The 24,125-nt window shown below is 23.2% G+C and overlaps 2 protein-coding genes across 8 annotated transcripts in view; both read left to right on the forward strand.

The window, feature by feature from the left end:
* Positions 1-188: 188 nt before the first annotated feature.
* LOC724598 (tectonic-3) lies at positions 189-3,913 on the forward strand. Its single transcript, XM_026439156.1, has 8 exons — positions 189-669; positions 754-1,014; positions 1,089-1,261; positions 1,356-1,700; positions 1,789-2,022; positions 2,095-2,254; positions 2,325-2,518; positions 2,606-3,913. The coding sequence occupies exons 1-8, from the start codon at positions 582-584 to the stop codon at positions 3,695-3,697; spliced, it is 2,547 nt and encodes an 848-aa protein (XP_026294941.1). The 5' UTR covers positions 189-581; the 3' UTR covers positions 3,698-3,913.
* A 407-nt stretch (positions 3,914-4,320) lies between these two features.
* Positions 4,321-24,125, forward strand: part of LOC410127 (rho guanine nucleotide exchange factor 11) — a 36,304-nt gene continuing 16,499 nt past the window's right edge. For 2 of the 7 annotated variants that reach the window (XR_409009.3, XM_393610.7), the window contains exons 1-16: positions 4,321-4,743; positions 9,052-9,287; positions 10,285-10,334; positions 10,558-10,615; positions 15,086-15,318; positions 15,726-15,947; positions 16,574-16,822; positions 17,557-17,838; positions 17,909-17,998; positions 18,109-18,222; positions 18,310-18,408; positions 18,502-18,594; positions 18,668-18,861; positions 18,958-19,247; positions 19,343-19,522; positions 19,986-20,042. Coding sequence is in view for 6 of the 7 variants with exons in the window: in XM_393610.7 (XP_393610.4) it covers positions 9,116-9,287; positions 10,285-10,334; positions 10,558-10,615; positions 15,086-15,318; positions 15,726-15,947; positions 16,574-16,822; positions 17,557-17,838; positions 17,909-17,998; positions 18,109-18,222; positions 18,310-18,408; positions 18,502-18,594; positions 18,668-18,861; positions 18,958-19,247; positions 19,343-19,522; positions 19,986-20,042 (2,383 nt within the window). In the remaining variant the exon portion in view is untranslated. Of the gene's footprint in view, positions 4,744-9,051; positions 9,288-10,284; positions 10,335-10,557; positions 10,616-13,836; positions 13,998-15,085; positions 15,319-15,725; positions 15,948-16,573; positions 16,823-17,556; positions 17,839-17,908; positions 17,999-18,108; positions 18,223-18,309; positions 18,409-18,501; positions 18,595-18,667; positions 18,862-18,957; positions 19,248-19,342; positions 19,523-19,985; positions 20,043-24,125 lie in introns of those variants that run through there. The other 5 variants (XM_016910692.2, XM_006561119.3, XM_006561121.3 and 2 more) reach the window with 5 other exon arrangements.

Genomic DNA, 24,125 nt, shown 5'->3' on the forward strand with positions numbered 1-24,125 from the left:
CTATATAATAAAATATGAAATTAAACAATATAATATTTCAAATTTTAAGAAGATTTATGACAAGAATTATATATAAAAAAATAATCTTTAATGATTAATAGAAAATGAAGCTAAATTTAACGTGAAAAATTATGTACGTAACATTAAAAAATAAGATTGAAAATTTTATAATGCCTAAAGCAATTCAAACTTCACAAGAGGGCGTACATTGATGAGTCAATAATTGACATACATATTATAATACATTTGTAGGATAAAGATTGTTTATATCAATTGTTTGATTAAATTATAATAAAAATTATGATATATTTTAATTAATATCTCTTAAATATTTTTCATTCAAGTCAATATTTTCAATTTATTTGTAATTTTCATATTCAAATAATTAATTTAACAAATAACAAATAAATATATATTAATTTTAACACAATGTCATTATATCATAATGATTTAATGATTATATCATAATTTTTATCATAAAATACAAATATTATTTAATCGTAATATATTTTAATTCATTCATAAAAAGAGAAATAACTTCAATTAATATATTATTCAATAAAATGATATGATTTTGTGGAATGGCCGAATTGCATATCGTAGGTCGAATTTTGTCTGCGAGAGATTTTAAACAATCACATCTTTTATGCAAGTGGAGTTTTCATGCCGGTAATAAAATATTTATCATAAAATTATCATTAAAAATTTATTTTTTTATTGTATATATATATATTTTCAATTTTTTTTTTATAGGTAGAGGATGGAAAGTATTAAATGGTTATGAAGAAGGACAAACTCAAGAAAGTTGTGATTTATATACTAACGAACCAGTTTGGGATCATCCCATAGATTTACATTATACAACACAAACTATTCAAAATTCACCAAAAATTTTATTACAAATATTTCATAGAGATACACATGGAAGAATATTATTTGGATCCTATGGTATTTGTAATATTCCTTTATCTCCTGGATTGCATTCTATAAAGTGTCATACATGGAAACCAATTGGTAATTTAAATTTTTTCTAAAAAAATATTAGCATAAATTTATTTTATTCAATATATTTTATTCTTAATCCATAGGTAATTGGAAAGATAGATTAAGAGATAAGTTTTTGGGAATAAGTTTACAATTAAAATCACCAAATATTTTGGTTAATTCTTTGGATAGATTTGAATTACTTACAGAAAGTATGGGTACAATTAAAATTGAATTATATATACTTACTCGAAATTTTGAAAAATATGGATGTCATATATAAATATTATTGCAATATATTATACTTTATATTAATATATTGCAATATGAATTAAAAATATTTTTTAATAAACATATCCTAAATTATAAAATACATAACCATCAATATGTTTATAATAAAGTTTATATTAATATCATTTTATCTTATATTAAATAAATCAATATATGCTAAAAAACTTGAAGAAATATTCACATGTGTAAATGAAACAGGATGTGATGAATTAATAGAGAAAGATATTTTAGAAGAAACTTTAAGTACTACAGTTGAAAATATTTATAATATAACTAATACTACTATCAATTCTATATATTCTACTCAATCTACAAAATTTCAAATAGTTACCAAACAAATGCCTCAGAAAATTAAATATAATAAAAAATCACGAAATCAAAATGTACATAAAATCTATTCTGACATATGTGAATGTGACTTAATGGTAAATTTTTATCACATTTTATAATTAATATATTAAAAATTATATAATTTTAATTCAAAATTTCTTATTTATATTATTTAAATTATAGATGTCATCTTGTGATATTAATTGTTGTTGTGACAAAGATTGTAATGATTTTCATTTAACTGTTTTTTCATATTGTGAAAATTATCAACCTGAATTATTTGATAAACGTTATTGTTATAATAGAAATTTTATACAACGAAATAATACTCCATTTATACTTGAAAAATTGGCAAATAATCTTTTTTGTATTTTATATGATAATCTTCCACCTACATACAGTATTAGTAATGAATTGGTAAGATTAATATTGATTATAAATTATATTCTTTATATAAGATCATTAATTACTTTATTTAATTTTACATAGGATATAAAAACTGAAGAAGATTTAAGAAAAACAATAAATTTAAATAGATTGACATGGAAATGGAATGATCAATTTTATCAATTTGAATATAATACTTCTAATCCTTATCAAGATGGTGATGTTATGTGGATAGTATATAATAATTATATTCAACCCTTTGGTATTATATATTATATTATATTTATTAACACATTTAATATTTTATCTAACTAATTTTTTTATAAATTTAGAAATATTACAATCTGGATTTACTGAACTATGCTCCTTTAAGAAAACTTTAAAATATCTTCGTGAATGGAAAGAACAATGTTTGCAAACTGAATTAATTGACACAAATAAATTTTTGTTTCCTGCAACATTTAATAATTTTACAATTGTAGTATCTCCTCATTTATTAAATGAAACTTATATTCAGTTGGATCAGGTATATAAAAAATAGTAATAGTTTTTAAAATAATATGTAATATTTTTTTACATTAAAAAAAATTACATTTAAATTTATAATTTTCAGATTTGTCCTAAAAATGTATGTTTAACTTTAAATAGTTATTATTGTAAACATTATTGGAAAACATGCAGTAATAATATTATACTAGGATCTTGTTCTAATGGCACATGTTACAATATTGTAACAGGTGTAAAATATTTAATTGTTCACAATGGTTCTATGGGAATTAATAATATTGATGTATATTTTAATATAGGTAATGTTTCTCAAAATTTTTATCAGCAATTTATAGTAACATATGAATGGGCAGAATTAGATAAAGAAAAAAGTTTCTCTCTCAGTGGTAATCCTGGCTATATTATTGGAAAACCATTAATTATAGGTACTTTAAAAATAAATAAGACTAATAATATAGAAACTAAATACATCAATTTTAATAAAACTGATAGTTTTTTGACATTACCTATAGCTACAAAAACTGGTGAATGTAATAAAATTAATAGGTATGCTCTTGCTTTTGGAGAAAATATTAAATTGAAGTGCTCTGTATCTGTACATACTAATAATTTTAGTACAGCATCTTGTATAGAATTACAAAATCTTATTATGCATTTTTTACTTAAAGATACTTTATTTAATGTTACACAAATAAATCAATATAATATTTATGTTGCCAAGTTAGGTAATTTTTCTAATAATGATACTACTAATTGGACAAAAATTTTATTGGATAGAATGCCCCAAAATATTATAGTAGGATCATTTATTAATAATCGTTTATATTGTTCAGATTTAATAACATCTATACATTTAAATATTTTATATTCTGCTTTAACAAAACCTGAAACATTAAAAAATTATAAGATAATAGGTATTAGTATTACATTTTCAACAGGATCTAATATATCTTGGTCAAAATGTACATCTGAAAAATGTATAGATGTATTAAAAATAGATGTTGTTAGTTATGTTACATTTCATGATATATCAAAACCATCCAAATATTATTTTGTTGGAGGACCAAACTTAGATATTACTTTACCATATGATTTTTTTTATCCTTTTTTAAATAGTTCAACTTGTATTAAATCAAGTTTATTAATTAATATAATATTGAGTATAACTTTGCACAATTTTTTTATTGATTTCAAATAACATAATTATATGTAATAGTTTATTACATGCATTACTGTATTACAGCACATTAAATTATATATTTTGTTAAAATATTTAATAATATAAACTATGTATAACAAATGGAGTGAAAATAATTTTACATTTATAAATAAATGATATAAATATAAAAATATAAATATTCATAATATATTTATAATTTGTTTTGTTCATGTATATTTAAAAATAAATAAATAAAAAATATGCAATGATAAATTTTATTTTTTATATGAAAAAATATTTTCATTTTAAAGTTATTATTTTCAAATTTATATACTATAATTTTATTTAATATTATTAATTTGAAAAAGTTTAATTACATGAAGTTTTATCACTTATTTAAATTTATTTTTATTTATGCATTATTAAAATTATAACGTAAAATATTCAGTAAATTATTAATATTTCAGAATAATAGTAAATGATTGGTTAAAAACTGCATTAAATATATTTCAAAAGAATCATATATGGAAGAAAATTCACTAATATAATCTAACCAATAGGAGCAATCTATTTAAATCTCTCGCCAATCAAAAGTGTTTCATTTCTTCTTTAAAATCTTACTATTATAAACTTGGTACGAGTTTCTGCAGCTGTCGTGATGCACTATGGGACGTTGGGTTGTGCTTCGCTCCAATACAAGATGGCTGACACTTGTTAGTAGTGTATTTTCGTTTTATCGAATGTGTAAGTATTTTATAAAAAAATCAGTGCCTTCGTATTCATGCACGTATTGTGTGTGTATGTTTGTACAAGTAGTACAGAAGTGGTCTTCCTTTTTTTATCAAATAGTTTTCTTATCATGCATTATCAGGAGTCATCAAAATGTACCGTGAAAGTGTTAGAGACAGAATAATTATCCGTCACCAGCCATATTCATATGTGTTTTTTTGTTATGACAATTGTGATATGTATAATTCCTGTGAAATATAGTGCCAAGGTGAAGTGATATCTCACTTTGTTGTTCTTCTATTCCGTTATTGGTGTTTTACAAGATTCGTTCCACTACGAAATAGATTAAATGAAAGGTATGTATTTACTCTATCTTCGGTACGCCTATTCACAAGACATTCTTGAAACCTTATATCCGTGTATTTTCTCTTTTTTTCGATTGTCTTTTTTTTATTTCCTCATGCTTACAAAGTATAAGAACCGACTGACCTATTAACCTGTTATATCGATTAACATGATGTCATATACAGTTTCTTAGTTTTTCTCTGACATATTCTTTGAATTTTAGTCGCTGTCATTGTTTTACAATTTCTTAGAATTGAACAATTTCTCTTCTTATATGTTTCTTAATAACTATCGATGAGTAATTAAAATAAATAGATAACTTTTAATATTAATTTAATATAATTAAATTATTCATTTAAATTTTATTGTTTATAATATATTTATGAAAAAAATCTTATAGTTCAGGCACAAGAATAAGCAAACTAAACATGGCAGTAACATTGGTAATGAAATTTAATCATAGCGTGTTAAGAAAAGATATTTTGTTTTAATCCGATTTCTCTAAAATTTTACTTATTTTCAATGTTTTTTTAGAAAAACAAAGAAAGAAAATGAGAGAAATTTTAAAACATTATTGATTAAGTATAATTTATTATATATTAAATAAAATTATTTGTGCAATTTTAAATTATATAATTTAATAGAAATATTGATTAAATGAAATATTTTTTTGAGAAGTAATAATTCGTTATAATAAATATATTTATAAATTTATAATAAATGAATGAATAGCAGTATGTTATGTTTAATATTAAATATTCATATGATCTTAAAAAAATATTATATTTAATTAAATATTGTTTTTATTAATATATTCATAACTTATAAATTTATAACTTAAATTTATAACTTAAAAATCTATTATTTCAAATGCGTATTTAAAAACTGTAATATTTTTCTTTTAAAAGAAAAATGTAATAAATCAATAATATTAATATCATTTTAAATATATTAACAAACAATATATTAATAAAAAAATATATTAAGAAATTAAAAATAATTAATCAAAATGTCAATGTTATTGTGTACGATTTATTCAAAATTTGCTGTAAGTAATTCACAGTTCACATCTGGCACGAAGCATATAAATCACAAATGTGATATTGAAATTATATCCAAAATATTAAATCAATCACAATAAAATGATGATATTTTTAAATAAATTTTAAATAAAATCAAATTTTTTTATGGGCATATTTATTACTTACGACTAATACTTTTAAAATATTCTTGAGATATAAAAATGGCTGCAGATTTTAAACAAAGTAAAATAATCTCGTAAAGTTTCGTAGAAATTTCATTTCGTTTATAAAATTAATATATTATTTTTACTTTCGTTGGAAAAAGAATAATTTCAAAAATGTTATTCTTCGCATTTTATTAATTTTTTTTTTATTAATTTTTATTATTTTTAAATTGTTTAATGAAAAAGAATCATAGAATTTTATATTAATTTTCCATGAGATATTGATTTAATTCAGAGTATTATTGAAGAAAATAATTTTTATTTTTCGCATTATTAAATTAATTATTCATTGTAATTATTGTTATTATAAACATTATTGTTTAAAACGAATAAATCAAGATATAATAGAGAATAATATAGTAGAGAATAATAATAAAGAATAAATCCTTATTTTATGCTTTCATTTCTTTTATACAAAAATGAGATATATAACTTTAAAATAAAATCATTGAATTTAAATCATGTTTTTATTTTAATGATATAAAATTGTTTATAAAAAAATATCATATTGTTTATAAATAAATTTCACTGAATCTTTGGAAAAATATATAAGTAAAAAAAAGAAAAAAAAATCACGTCTTTAATGAAACTAGGCAATAAGTAGATTAACTATCAACATATAGAATTTGTATAGAATTAATTATCATTTAATTTTTGTTTCACTATTTATTTAAGAAAATGTTATTTTTAATCAAATACTCTTTAAATATCATATACTATTATTTATTTATTCATAAATATTATGGAAAAAAAAATTTTTTTTAAAGTATAACTAAAAAAATTTTGAATTCTAACATATAAATTTGAATTCTAACAAAAAATTGGAATAATTTTTATGGTAATATAATTTATCAATTTTATTATGATTTATTTATATTTTTGTTGCAATTGCGAAAGAAAATAAAAATTTGATTTAATATAAATAGTAATATAAAAATAATTGTTATTTGATCATTTATATTTTATTGAATTAATATAATAATAAGAATATCTAATTTATGAAACGTAATTGAAAATTTATATTCAACTATCTATATGAAAACTATTATATATATATATATATATATATATAAAATTAAATCTTTAAACAATCTTCAAGTTTATATATATATATATCATATTGAATTTTTTAAGAAATTAAATAATTATACGCGTTTCATATTAAAAAAAATAAAATTTTTCTATAAAAATTAAAATGTTTTATATGATTTTATTTCGTTTGTATTCACTGAATAGATTTCAATTAGATATTTTTTTAAAATATTTTACTGGGATAAGAATTAAATCTGCATAATATTTTATGTTATATATATAAATATAATATTGAATATATCTTAATATAATTTTTTATATAAAAAAGTTTTCTTTAAAAAGAAAAAAAGGAAAAAAGACAATTAAATACTGGATGTTAGGATTTCATCTGTAAAAATATAAGCGCAATAAATATCTCAATATCAAGGTTTTTGTTTGTAGTGTTACGATATACATAATGCAAATCGTTAACTCTTTTTAATCATGTTTTATCAATGTTTCGATAAGCTTTTATAGTTGTATGGTTTTATAATTAGAATATAGTATGATTTTACAATTAGAATAGCTACGAAATGTAGATTTCGAATCTTTTGCAATGATGCGTACTTATACAATAGTTAATATAAATTTAGATAATTTATTATATAAGAAATACGAATTTTTGTCTAATGAAAATTTTGAATTTTATCTTTTTAGATATATTTCTAAAATTTCTAATATTCTTAAAATTTAAAATATAAAAAAAGTCTTGATATTAAAGAATTAATAATAATTTTTATATATTATTTCATTAATAAGAATTTCTAAGAAAAAATTTTTTGTTTTATAAATAATTTTTTTTATAAATAATAAATAATTGAAAATCATATGATTTATAAATTCAAGATATTGATGAAAAACATTATAATAATTAAATAATAATTAAATATCAATGTAAATTATATATGATTATAAGCTTGTGAAAGTACACAGCAATGACAGACATAATTCCTTTGATAAGGGGGACATGATTATTTATTAGCTTCATACGCGGTGAATGATCAAACATCCTGCATTCGTTAAAAAGTAATTATTCTTAACATAACAGTTGTTTTAATTGAGATTCATTCTTGTCTTTTAAATTATCCATTCATTAAATTAAAATATTATATAATATTTAAAAAAATATAGAACAAAAATGAAAATAATTTTTATTATTATGTTTTATCATTATTACTAATTTTTTTAGAAATTTTATTTTATTTGTGTATATCAAGTAACATTAGTTTAATTAGATAAACATATCATAATACTTAATATATTAAATAATTTCCGTATTTCATCATTTTTGCATTGAAATAATATTATAAGTAAAATATATAAGTAAAATAAAATTAAAGGTTCATAATTCTCTAAATTATTACATAATATTAACAAAAAAAAATTCAAAAAGAAAATTAGATTTTAGAAAAAAAATTGAATTGAATATTCCTTCTATTTTCGATATTAAAAATATTTACTTAAAAATTTACAATCATTTTAATCTTTGTACTTTGATAATTTATTTATTCATCAATTCAAAACTTTTTAATTTTTTAAATATTTAAAAAATCTTTTATTATTCTTATAAATCAATATTGATTTTTCTAATTACTAATTACAAATTAAGTTATTGTTTTTGAATTTGAATTATTTTTTTAAATTACATCTTGTAAATATTTAACATCTCACGATTTGTTTCTTGGTGAAGCATATAATTCTTTGAAATCTATCTCTCAAATATTATGTTTATTTGATGATTTTATTTAATAAATTTTCTTAAAATTAGTTAAATTTTTTAAAATATTATAAAACTTATATTATTATTTCCAAAAAAGGCTTTTGAAAAAGTTTATGAAATCGATGTTTCTCGTCAGAACTATATTTTCTGTTTTCGCGCAGAAGCTTTATTTTCTCCATTATTCAAATTATAAAGAAAAAAAGAAAGAAAAGGAAAAAAAAAAAACAATTATCTATCGATTAATTTGAATTTCAACGTATTGTTATTTCGTTTTGCTTGCAGGTCATACAATTGCGTTGCAGCCGGGGCAGAGGTGAGGGGAGGCCAGGCGGAGATCGAAGAAGGGATGAATGGAACGGCGGCGTTGCGACGCAGCGTCGGGGGTGGCGGAGGCGCCGCCGGGGGTGGAACCGTTGAACCAGCACCCGTCGCCACCCTCGTCGTCTATAAGGACGAGGCCGGATATGGGATGAAAGTCTCCGGTGATAATCCCGTCTATGTTCAATCTGTGAAGGAAGGTGTGTTATTGTGTTAACAGTGTTTTAACATCTAGTTAATTTCTTTTTTCTTTTTGCTATAAAATAACATAAAATTGTGATAATACATTAATCGAGATAAACGTGAAAATCCTTTTGACTAGATTAATTGATTATTCTACAAAGTATTTAAATCTTTTAAAAAATTTCAGAATATGAATGTATTCTGCTTTTTAATAAATAATCATAAAATTAGATATATTTTTTTACATATTTTTATATATTTTAAATTGTAATTATAAGAAATTAATATAGCTATTAGTATGTGATTATATTTATTGATTTGTTATTTTTCATATTTTCAAAATTTTAATAAATTTTAAGAAATTAGATTTCATATGAATATTTTTCTGTTGAACATAATATATTTTTTATTATTTTAAAAATTTTATTTTATTTTCTACTTTTTTATTTTGTATTTCATAATATTTTTTATAAATTTATAATCAAATTTCAAAATTTTTAGTTTTTTTTCTTTGAACATTTTATAATGATATTACTGCTATTTATGAATAGTTATTCTAAATAATACAATTAATTCTTCTAAATATATAAAGTCATAACATTTTATTGTATAATTTTTAAATATTTAACACATGATTACTAAATGTATTACATTTAATTAATAGATTTTAAAACAATTTTAATTACATTAATATTTATGTAATATTTAAATAATAATAAAATTATATTTTTATATTTTATATATTATTGTATTTTTGAAAATTATAATGTAATTCAGATTATAATTTATTTTTTTAATAATAGTCTTATTCTTATTTTCCATAATAAATATTTTAGATGTATTAAAAATAAAATTTATTTTAATTTATAATGATAATTTATAATAATTTATAATAAATATAAATCAATATATTTTTTTATATTAAATTTTATATAAAATTTTATATAAAACCACAATTATTATCGTTATTAATTTATTAAAAAAAAAGAATTATATAATAATAATATATTGTAGGTGGTGCAGCCGCAAGAGCAGGCCTTCACGCGGGCGATAAAATCATCAAGGTGAGTTTGTTTCAAATTTATATTATTATAAAATAATACTAAGATATAAAGTAATAATAAGATATATTCCCATGAAATTATTAATTAAATTTAAATTATAAATGTAATTTTTAAATTTAAATAATCAATAAATATATATAGCTTATGTGAATTTAAATTATTTGCGTTTACATATTTGCTATGTTATATTTTCACTATTTATAACCATGATTGGTATTTTCAGGTTAACGGCGTGAATGTAATGCAGTCCACGCATACGGATGTTGTACAGCTCATAAAGTGTAAGTTTACATACTTTCTTTCTTTTCTACGGCCTCTTTTTTGTTCTTTTCTCTTTTATTTCCAAGATATAGACATGTTATTTGGCAACGAGACGGAATAAATGTTTTTATGCAAAGAAACCGACATAGAATAGAATGCTGTGTAAATGTTAAAATATTTAAAAGTATCTTTTTTCTTTCTTACAAAAAAGAATGCTAGTTTTATTGTACAAGATTACTTTTTAATAATTTTGAATATTTCAGTTTATTGATAAAATTTATTACTCAATGTAATTATAAAATTTTATTATTTAATATTTTATTCGTATTATTTTTTATTTTAATTTTTTTATAATAATTCTTTCATATATTAATAAATACAAAGTGGAAAGCAATTTTTTCTTCATGACAGGATTTTCCTATCGATTGAGCATTTTTATACATAGTCTCTTTAGTAAGCTTATAATATATGTACACATAGGGTGCTTCATACTTTGCAAGCTATTCTTTTGTGTCATTGATAATCACAAGGGATGCATGTAATTCAATCTAGCATACTATAGGGCGTTAACCTGTATTTTATAAAAATAGATAAAGATTAAATTGAGAGTGTTATGTATTAAAAAGTTTATAAAGTAACTAAATAAAAAAGAATAATAAAATAAATATTTTTGTTACGATAATAAAAATATTTTATGAATAATATAAATTAAAATAATAAAAATAATTTAAAAAATTAATTAAATATGGAAAGAAACAAAAATAAGTAAATTGAATAAACTATTGTACATTTAATGAAACTATATTAACATTAGCATTTTAATTATAAATTATTAAATTAGTATTTTATTTAAATTAATGATTTTCTAATTGAATTAAATTATACTTTGATAATTATTTGATAATTAAATTATAATTCATTTACTTTAGCTCTTATAAAAATTTCTTGAATTAAGCGAAATCAAAATAGAAGTAAAAGTAGAATCAAATCGCTTTACAATTTTTTTTTTTTTTTCATGCGCAAACTGCTTAATCAAATGTTGTTGAAGTATGCCCACGTCTGGAAAGCTTTTATCGAAATTGAGCCATAAAGCTGATCGATTTGGACAATGCAATTTAATTTGAAACTCATTGCATAAAAAAAGAAGGAAGTTTGCAAAGGAGAAAAGAAATTCTATATGTAATTAAAGATTGTTGATGTTTAAGTAAACAAAATTTTATTGATTAATCTTTCTTTTTTTTCTGATAAATCAAAAAAATATATTAAAATATATAAATATAACGACATATAACTAATATATATCATAAAATGGAAAAAAAATATATAATTTTTGTTTCTTTGTTATATTTGCAAAAAGATACATTTATAAAAATTGCGAATGATTGTCAATGGTTTTATGTTGGATATAGCAACGTAAATGTAGTTTCTATGACGATGTTTTCAGTGATGTAAGCATGTGAGTTTATAGCGGTGACCGTTCATAGAATCTGTCTTCTTTCTTCTAACAATTCAGGTAACACAATGATTATTTCTTTCATCGTACTAAAACTATATTATAATTCATAAAATTTTGTTACATTTTAAGTATGCAAAGAATACAAGATGAAAGAGTTATTCCAAGTCGTTATCTCTTTTCTTTTGTCACGTTTTGATTAGTTGCTCAAGATGAAGTAATAAATAATAAATAACTTTCTTTATCTAAAAAGCAAATAGTTTCGATTTTACTTTATATTTTATTTTTATTTATTCTTTAATTATCATTATTAAACATCATTAATTAAAAAGTATTAAAATGTATAGAAAATGTATAGAATGTATAAAAAACTCATAAAAAAATTTAAGAGAAAAATATATATGTGTATATATATATATATATATATATATATAATTAAAATCATATTTTTCTCGTACTAAAATGTTTATCATAATAGGTATACATTGGATAACTTTAATAGAAAAACATTTTTTTTATAAAAATAGTATTTTTGAAGTTCTTGCAAATATTTAGTTTCTTGTAAGAAAAAATTTTATAGTGATTAAGATTCGAATTTTTCTTTTCTTTGAAATAATTTTATCGATATAAATTTATAATTTTTTAAAATGTACTAATTGTTATAATTATAATTATTTCATAATAAAAATTTATATTCAAATTTTGTTCGGTTTATGAAGTTCTACATGTTTCTAATAGTTCTAGATAAAAGATTTTTCAATAAGTATAAAAAAATAAAAATCTCGTATGTATGCTAAATTATATTATAAAATTACAATTTATATATGATGTGAAATATTAAGAACAAATCTATAAAAGACAGGAAATAAGATGATATAAGCTTTTACTGGAATAAGCTAGTTTTAATAGATATGAACCATGTTAGAACATCTTACTTGCTAAAGTAAATTTTATCTTGTAAAAATAAATAAAAAAAGTTTTTATGAGGAAAAACGTACATATGCAGAATACCAGAAGATTCGCAGCTGATCGTTAAATCACAGTCATTTACAACTGAGTTAATTCTTCGTTCGGGATTTTCCAAAGTCATTATTCCAAATTATAAATGTTTTAAATTTTTAGCTATTTAACTTTTTTTCACAAATTATTTTATTATAAAATTTACTTATATTTATCTTATTATTTATTTCATTTGTAATACAATTTTTATAAAAATTTCATTTTTATAAAAATAATTGTTTATAATTAATATAATTTTGTAAGTTTTCCAATCAAAAAAATTGAAATTCATGATGTAGAACAATGAATGCATAAATTTTTTTTCTTTTAAATAATTTATTTAAATAATTACTAATTCTTAATTATGATTACATAATATATATAACGAAAATTAACATAAAAAGATATGCTTTGCCAAGAAACACGAATATAAAAAGGATCTTGTGTATTACAATAGGAAAATCAAAACAATAGAAATACCTCCATTTCTTAATAATTCGTCTAATCGAAATCTTTGTAAAATCTAAAAAAAATAATAATAGAATGGATTTACTATGTTATTGCAATGTATCGTCAAATGACGAGAGGCCTGGTCATATATCGAAGATTAGTCGTACACGCGCGTGTAAACATAAGAATCTCGTCATTCATATTAATACACGCACCTGGGGCCAAGTTTCTCGGTACGAATGTCTTTACTGTTCCTTGGATCGCCTCGGTCGTCACCGATCGTTTTACGCAGTTTCATGTACGACACGGCTCTCAATGCTTGTGGTATATGTCGCCGAGAAAATTCTAAATCCTTGAATCTCTGATACGAAATTTATTCGAATTGATTATTACCAATTCGGATGTATTTGTCCTCATCGATCTGTGTATCTATATGAAGAGGCGAACCACGTACGACCTGAGGCAAGCTTGGAAGAAAGCTCGTGCAAAAGCATACTCTGGTATTTTCAGCTGCACCTTAAATATTTCATGTTCACAATTATGTAATTTTATCGTTAAGAGACAGGTTATTGTTCGTTGGAATTTTATTTCTTTTTCGAACGATTATCTTTCACAATTCCTTATAAAAGAAAAATACAAAAATTGTATCTGTTACAAATTGTGTGGAATCGCAGTGTTCCTTGAGTAATATTTATATTTCCCTGTTCTTCAAAAATGCAAATATTTGGGAAGTTTTGCATATTTTCAGAGTGCTCGTTTAAGCAAGTATGAGGAAGATATACATTTCAGTTTTCGAAATCCGAATTGCGTATTCATCTTTAAAATTTTGATTAATTAATTTTTTGGCACAAACATGGATTTCCAGAATTAGAAAAAGGAGATGACGTCATATGTCTTAACTAAGAGTAGGAATGAGTCATTGGTAGTGTAAGAAGAAACTAGATTTGCAATTATCGTATAGCTATAGCATGTAAACATTATTCTACTCGAATGACAATTGTACTTTGTTCATCTTGTACTTTTATTCGTGATTGTGATCTAGTGAGAAAGTGATCTGATTTTCTCTTTTTTTTTATTTGATGAGATCAAATAAAGAATTTCATATGATATATTTAAATTATTAATGATATGTAGTTTAAGACAAATAATTCATTATTGATAGATATTTGATTCTTTATATTTCTACGTAAAAAATTTAAATTAATAAAAATGATGATGGGATTTAATACGATAATAATAAATTTGTTTTATAATTTTACGATTTTTTAATTGTGTTAATGCAATAGTATGCAAAAAATAAAAAGATTTTAATTTAATTAAAAAATTTAATTTTTTTTTAAATTTTAACATGTTTAAAATAATATAAAATTTAAAAATCAAAATAGAGAAAGTATAAAATATTTCTAAGAGGTATAGATCAGAGATAGAACACGTATAGAAATCGAGAGGAGACTAAATCTTAAAAGAAAATATAAGTTGTGACCGTTCGAGCAGCTCTTAAAAGAAAGGTGGAGGGTCAAACGCGGGGGAAGGACCGGCGAAGGTATGCGAAAGGTGACTAATCATCGTCCTTGAACTCTTGTTGCAGCTTCGACGCAGGTGGTACTGACGGTACAGCAGAAGCCAGTTGCAACGAGCAGCGCGGCGACGACGGCCACAGGGTTACAAGTTGGTCTTGCGGGTGGACATCAGAGACCAGTTAGTTTATCAGCCGGTACCACAATGGTATCACCCTCGCAACCAGCAACTTCTTTACATAGGGCGTCGACTGCTCCAGGCGCACCGTGTAATGCACGTATCACAGGACCTCAACCCGTTGATGTAAGTTTAAATTTTTTATAAAAGAAAAAGAAAATCTTTCATACATTAATTAATAAATAATATTTTGATGTTATTATAATGTAGTATTTATTTATATAAATATATTAATTATATTTATTTTTTTTATTTGTGTATTTAATATTAATATTCAATATTTAATTTTTAAAAGAAATAATATTTCTATATATTTTTTATATATTTAGGTTTTTTAATTTTTTTTGAATAAAAACTATTATTGAAAAAAAAAAGAAAAAAATGTAAATATGTAATATAATACTAATTGTAAATGTTAATGTAAATTTTTATTATAAATGCTTCATTATAAATTTAATATGCATTTAATAATTTAAATTTTTATAATTAAAATTTTATAAATTAATTATGTATATTTTTTTTACCTGTTTTAGCACGAGAAAAAGCGACAAATGGAAACTCAGCGCGTTCATACATTCCAGCTTATGTTGGAGAAAGAACAAAGTTACGTTGATAAGCTTCGTAGTGAACTTGCGAAAGCCAGCACTGGTAGTGGTAATGTTAATGTTGTATCACTACAATCAGAATTGGCGGGTGCCGAAAGAAGGGTACGCACCATGCAGGAACAACTAGCTGCGATTACTACTAATGAACAGGTATAATATATTTTTCCTTTATAGCGTGCTTTAATAATATGCTCAAATTATTTTGAAAATTTCTATTTATTGCACTAATATCCTGCATCAATTTTATATCAGTAAATTATAGTTGTTCATGCATATATTATATCATAAATATTATGTTATTATTCATAATCTTATTCATGAATATTTGAATTAGTTTTAATGCTATATTTATTAACATTTATATCCCTATATATTTTATTGTGCCTTGCTTTTATGTCAGTGTTCGATAATTACAATTTATGCTGTTCAGTGTATTTAATAGTTGCTCAGCATGATATTATTGAAATGTTTATTTTTATGAATAGAAAGCATAATGATACAAGTATGAATATAAGTTTTTTAATTGATTATTAATTAATTCAATAACTTTTGATCTGCATTAATTGTTCACAGTATAAAAAATATAGTTAAATAAAAAAAAATGAAAAAACCTATATTCTGCTTCTGTAAGTTATGTGTATTTTTTTAAATTGTACGAATACAATTTTCATATAATATGTGCTTGCATTATGATTGAAATTTTCAAATGCAGTCATATAGGGATGTATTTAAGCTTTTGCTAACTTTATCTAACCAGCTTTTGTTGTGTCTTACAGCTTTGCTCGTTGGTAACAAACACCTCGTGTTCCCCGGGTTATTATTCACCCTTGAGTAGTTGCAGTGGTGATGTACCACCGCCTCTACCATCTCGTAAATCCTTGTCCATGCAAAGCCTGTCTCCGCCACCATTGCCTCCCAGACCTCCGCCTACTACAAATACGCACCACGTAGCCCAGTTGGAGCTGGAGCGTCAACTGTTGACTCATTTAACGCCCTCAACCACCAGTCATGGCATACCTAACTCTGTAAGTAGTCTAATCGCTAAGTCATTAAATAAATAATTTATATAAATGCATGGTAAAATGGAAGTATCACATAGTCGCGAAATGTATACTTCTATACAAATAACTCTTATTCATTTATTGAACAATTATTTTTTTTATATTCTTATACATTTAAAGATATTCTATCAATTTCATCAAATTTCTTATTTCATTTAATATATTTAATGATAATTATAATATATGATAAATAAATATTATATGTATGTTACGTTAATACTTTGTTTTGCTTCATTTGCAAGTATTTTTATTTTATGTGTATATACCAAAAATTCATGATAAACGTTATATTTCAGAAGCTGTGCTTATTTACCGAAGCGTTGCTAGAATAATTTTAAGTAATTCATTAAATAATGTTTTTTAAATATGTTTGTGATATGTATTGAATATTATAGTTTATGTGATTTTATAAAAATGTATGTTCATGTAGTATGTATCTTTAAATATTTGTTTAATAATGTTATTTAATAAGCATATGTTTTATTTAAATTATTGTGATTGCAGTATTTTTAGCAATTCTTATATGTAAAATTATATTATATATTATATATGTAAAATTAATTATGTAATGAAATCTATGTAGTATATTTTATTATATTCTTGCACAATGAATTAAATACTTATTCCATTTTTATATTTATTGCTGTTAATAAAATTTCATCTATTATTTAATAAATATATATTTGATTTTCTTATAGCTTTCACAGGGTGCAAATTTGGGTTCCTCAAATTCACTTAATAAGCACCAACGAACAAAATCCAGTCCAGAACAATTAGGAACCACAACTATTTCTCCATCAGAAGCTAGTAGACGTTTAATAGCATCAGAATCAATGAATGATCTTTCTCCTCCAAGGCATGTAAGGCATAGTGATATTGACATAGATGAATTACCTCATATCACTCCTCCAGGAACTCCACCTCCACCATATCCAATTGCTAGTCCAGGAAATGATACTTCTGGCTCTACTATCAATGATGTAAGATTTTTATCATAGATGACATATTTAAATAATCTATATTAGTTATTTATATATTTTCCTGTTTTAGACGATATTAAATGAAAGTATTCCTGGGTTGCCAACATTACAACAGCCAATCATGTCAATGGAAGATGATGATATGAGTGATCAAGAAGTTGTGAGTTTTATATTCATATATTTCTTATTTATATATTCATATATATTTCTTTTTACTTTCAAGTATAGTAATTTATATGATTACTTTATTATAATTAATTGGCATTTTAGGGGCAATTAGAAGATCATGGCCCATTCAAATCTTTATCCCGATTATGGGGACATCATGCACATCTTGCTGTATTTATTAATTATGTTTTATCAAATAGTGATCCCTCCAGTCTGGTAAATATTGCATACATATATTAAGAATTTTTATAAATATTTATTTTCATCATATAAATTTACTTAAAATGGTTTATATTATTTTAGTTGTTCTATTTAGTAACGGATCTGTATAAAGAAGGTAATGCAAAAGAAATGAGGAAATGGGCATATGAAATTCATTCTAGTTTTTTAGTACCTGGTGCAGTAAGTAATTTAATAAAAATATAATACATATATATATATATTTTTTTTTTATACGAGCAATATATATTTAATTCGAAATTATTTTTTATATAGCCTCTTCGTCTGCATAATGTAGACGAAAATGTAGCACATGAAATAGATGATGTTCTTTTGAAAGAATCTGATAAGGAAGAAATTCTACGAAAAGTATGTATTCCGTACATGATATTTATTTAATATAATATATATATACGTATATAAAATATTATATTTTTGTTAGATTTTTTGGAAAGCACGTACACGTGCAAAAGAAGAATTAAATGAGCAACTAACAGATTTTCAACAAAAGAGAACTGCTGGATTAGGTACATTATTTGGTCCAAGTGATGCTCAATTGGATGAAAGTGCATCTGATAAGACACGAGAAACAAAAATTATAGAAACATACCTCTTACCTAAAATGGAGCCTTATTTGTAAGTTTATTTATAAAGAACTTTATTTATTATTTTTAGTATTTCATAATATTAGTTTCATTTAATGTTACTTACTTTTTTTAAATAATGTTTCAGAGAAGATATCGAAAAAGAACATGTAGATTTGCGACAATTTACAACAGCAGCTGGTCTGGCAACAATACTAACAAAAATTTTCCAAGTCCGACCACTATCTCTTGACCGAGTACCTACTTTTGTCGCAAAAGATAAGTCAAATCTCAAAGCGCGTTTACTTACGGGAAAAACCAGAAAAATATCAATCAGAGGTCATCATTTTGTAGCTCATCAATATTTCACTATTACCTATTGTAATCATTGTCAACTTATCATTGGTGGAATTGGACCTCAAGGATATTTATGTAGTGGTAGGTAAAATTATATATTCATAAATTAAAAAATATAAATTTAATATATATATTACAGGCATGAATAGAATTTACAAAATTTCTTTCTATTACAGATTGTTCTTTAAGTGTTCATCGTCAATGTGTTCGTGTAGTAGAAGAAAATTGTCCAGGACCATTGGTTAGAAAAGAAAGAGGTAATGATCGTATAAGCAAATTGATGGAACGTATCAGACCTGAAAGAAAACCACCATCATCACATCATCATCACCATTCTCAAAATCACATGCTTCATGGTGAGTAATTCAGATATAATATATTCTATATGTAATATAATTAATTAATTAAAATAGCTTAAAATATTTTTTATCACGAACTTCTAAATAATTTTTTATTATTGTTAATTTTTAAAAATTTAAATTTATAATATTGAATATAAATATTTAAATTGATCGTTAATAGTTTTTAAATTTGAAGAAAAAAAAATATGTTTTATATATATATAAATATTATATATATAAAGTGATGAATATTACATTTTTTTTCATTTGTATATATAAAAACTTCGTGATATTCCAAGATCTGTGAATTATAAAAAAAATTTAAGAACACTATCATCTTAGAAATATTTTTTTTTTTTCTTTTTATATATACATATATTATAAATAAATATTATATATATATATATGAATATTATAAATGAAATTTATAAACATATTTTTCTTATATAATTTATTTTCTTAATATTTAATGTTACAGTTGATAAAATTAAAAGAAGTGAAGAAGACACTGGTGCATTGACAGATGGCGAAAATGGTAAGTTATTTATTTTTAAATTATTAAATCAAATAACATTAGAAATAATATTTTTAAATAAAATATTTTATCCATTTTTTTATTTTATATATCATATAATTAACATATGATAATTTTAACTATAATAATATATTATTATATTAAAATTATTATTTATTATTTAAGTAATTTTTATTAAATAATTTGTGTCGTATATAAAATATAAATAGTCTTATGTTTCATATTTTAATACATTATAATTTCATAATTTTAAAGTCAAATTCACAAAAATTTTAATATTAATAATTTTAATATTTTATATCTCATAGTATTAAATTTATATTATTATTTTGTTTTTAAATATATTGTAAAGTTATTTTAAAATTTTTACTTTTTAAATAAAAGTATTGATAATTTTATAATTTATTAATTTATGGAAAGTAATAAACAATTTTTTTTTATATAGGATAAATCCATATAATAGGATATCCATAATATATAGGATATTAATCCATATTAATTTATTTGTTATACATAATTTATTAATTCATTAATTGTAATATATTTTTCAAAACAAAATTTACTAATTTTATGCATGATGTATCATAATTTTAAATTGTAAATATTTATTATTATACTAAAATTTATAATTTACTATTTATATTAAAATTATGCATTATCTCAAAAATTTAATCAAATAGAAATTAATTATCAAAAATAATTTAATTACAATATTAAAAAAACTTAAATTATTCATTTATTGAAATTTCATTAGTCTGAAATCAATTTTCTCTTATATATGTATATAATATATAGTATATAATATATGAGAATACATATTCAATTTCTTGTTAAATATGTGTTTTCTTGATGCGACAATATTCATATCCATTTGCAATGTTTTTTTATTACATTGTACTTTGTCGCAATTACGCATGCTTGTATAACTACGTAAGTACAGTCGTATATTTTTTTCTTTTTTTCGTTATCCGTTATCTCAAAGTTTACTGTCTTCATTTCGATCGAGGCGTTCTTTGATGAACGTAGGTCTCTTGTCAGCCATTGTTACAATTGTTTGTCTTGTTGGAAGCATTTAATATTTGTTTTAAATCAATAGTAAATCTCATCTTTTTTTAATAAAAAAAAATAAATAAATCAAAGCAATTATCAGTTGTGAAGAAAGTGTATATATTTTAAAATAAAGTAAAAATTAAAATTTAAAATATTGAAGAAAAGTTGCTGTCACGGTTTTCAGTGATTCTTTATCGACATCCTCTTTTCAATCTTTCAAGTTATTAGTATGCTAATTTGATAAGACTTTATTCGTGAAAATATGCGTGTTTTTAAAAAATATATCAATTCGTTACAAAAATATTGAGAATTTCATTTCAATTTGTAGTGGATACATGCATTACAAATTTCATTGCAAGTAGTAATTAAATTATTCGAAATTATAAATATTAATAAAGGATATTTTCGTGTTCTTCAATATTTATTTCATTGTTTAAATTGAAAGATTAAAAGGAACAGTGTCAATGTTGAAATACATAATCGATAGTTTATGTGCTTGAAGCAGAGTGTAGGTGGTTTTTATCATGTACTATTGTTACAATAATCGCGTTCTTCGATAAGGAAGTTTCGCAAAACGAGTGTGTTGGCTGTATGCTAATGAATTTATAAAAGAGAAGAGGAAGGAAGGAAGAATAGAGGAGAGGAAATCACGAAATAAACTTGGAATCTCACTTATATAGATATTTTATATAGATTCATATTCACAGGGTGTATTAATAATTTGTTACCATATTCACATTAAATATAATTTAAATACCTATATATAATATAATTTCACTATTTTTTAATATAAAATTTCTTACTTGTGCATAAAAATTAATCAAGTTACATTATTGACATTCACTTTTTTTCATAACTTCATTATCTAACTTTAATTTTTAGAAATTTTATAATATACTTTAAAATTTTTTAATACTTCAGAAACTTTTTACATATATAATATTGTTAGCGAGATCTATTTTTTCATTAAACACGCGAATTTTATAAAAATTTCCATTCATAAAATTAACGAGCATACATATTAAAACGTTTGGAAAAAGAGATTTAACAAAACCAGCAAGGATTCCTCGATAATTATTCTCCTCGTCAGAATTTCTACAGCCATTGAGTCAATACAGAACAAACAGAAGAAATCAAGAATCTAACAAGTAACACCTTCTCGTGTTGTAAGGGGAGAGCTACCCTTTAAGAATGACTTTAAGTACATCAATATCTTGAACGCGAAGATCGTCCTTCCCCGAGGGTTAAATCGGAGGGCCTTCGAAAATCAGAATCACACGCACACCGCGTACATTTGTGAATACACGAATACGCGGTTGAACGTGGTTGTGAAACGAGCGGGGGATCGTTCTGGTGGGGTTTTAACCGGAAACCAACAGCAGTCTCCGCGGAAAAGAAGCGAGCGCGAGTTCGAGGGAAATTAGTGTCAGCTCGGTTGTTGCCGCGAGAAGAATATAGAAACACCGTGTCGATTATCATTTTCTCGGTAGTGGAGCATCGAGGTGTGCACATGGTCGAGGTGCAACAGTTGCGTGATCCCTTGGAGGGGGAACCAGACTGCAACCCTTACCCAACGACCACTAACCCCTCACCCCTGATCTCCGGGTTTGCTAGCTTCAGGCTTTCCTCGGAGAGATGCAGGAACAGATTCAATCGGAAGCTGAAGGGTGACGGTAAAGATCGCGTGAATATCTAATAATCTGCTTGGATCGAAGAAGCTCCTGTAGACGAGTTTTATTTCAAAATGATTTTTTTTTATTTTTTTTATTTTTTGGGCAATTACGTGATACTAATGGTTAAATAGTTTTCACCGAATATTCGTTATCGTCGTCTTGATATCGCGTTATCGCAACGTTTATGGAGAAATATGAAGATAGTTGAAACAGCCAATTATGTTTAAGAAATTTGTATATAAGTTTGTGTATTCTTATGTATTAATTGTTTGCGGAGATAAAAGATAAAGATAAATTAATTTTAGAATGGAAAATTCTTCAGGTTTGAATAATTTAATCCAATCGTAAAAGAAGCTTATTGCTTTATTTTATGATTCGTAAAAATGAAACGATAGAAAAATATTTAATTAAATTATGAGAGATTTTTAGAATAAAATAAATTGAATTAAATTTTATTTGATTTTTTTTTTTTATTAAATGCGAATAAAGATTCTTCGAATTTCAAGTGGATTAATAAATGTTCGATCGCGAGAAACGGTAGAAAAAAAAATGTATCTATCGGATTAGGTTCAACCGTGGTGCTCGAGAAAGTCAGCAAGGATAAAGTTGCGAAGAAAACGAAACTGAAGACGATCAAACAGAGAACTTGTGTGCCACACATGAGTAAAGCCGCCGTCAAAGTTTGGGAGACTTTTGCCGCTGTGAGAAAGACACGCGAATCAAACGACATCATAGAGACAGCTTTGATAGTCGGTTTAGATCGTCTCAATGTATCGACGTGTTGTGAAAACTTGAACGACAGTGCATTCTATGATGAGATTGATGTTTCGAGCAAGTCTGAAAATACCGGTACGAAGGAAGTTAGTGGCGTAGAAAAAGAGACAGGTTTGTTTTTAACAATTCTCTCATTTCTACTCATTTAATAAACGAAATGATACAGATAATATTATTCATTTCGTACTGTTAATCGTAATTAAAAATATAGGATTGATTTGAAAGATTAAAAATATAATTTCGAAATCAAGTTTCATTAGATCTTATGTCTATTACAAATTTGAGTAATCATATTTTTAAAAAAGATAAAGTTTGTTAAATTATGTGTCAATTTTTAAAATTCTTTAAAATCAAATACATTTTAAAAGTTTCGACTGATAGGACATTGGTAAACTGATTGATCGAATTTTTATTAGTAACGTCAAAAGTTTCGAACTTTCTTCAGATGTTTCTTCTGTATGAAGGAAAGTTTCGATAGAATGACAGAAAAAAAATCTATGAAGATTTGACAAGCCAATGGAAATTTTTTGTTGCTACTGTTATATTTTTCCAGATATGTTCATAAATTTTCTTTATATCTATACAG

Source organism: Apis mellifera, linkage group LG2, assembly GCF_003254395.2.
Source record: "Apis mellifera strain DH4 linkage group LG2, Amel_HAv3.1, whole genome shotgun sequence".
Taxonomy (NCBI): Eukaryota; Metazoa; Arthropoda; class Insecta; order Hymenoptera; family Apidae; genus Apis; species Apis mellifera.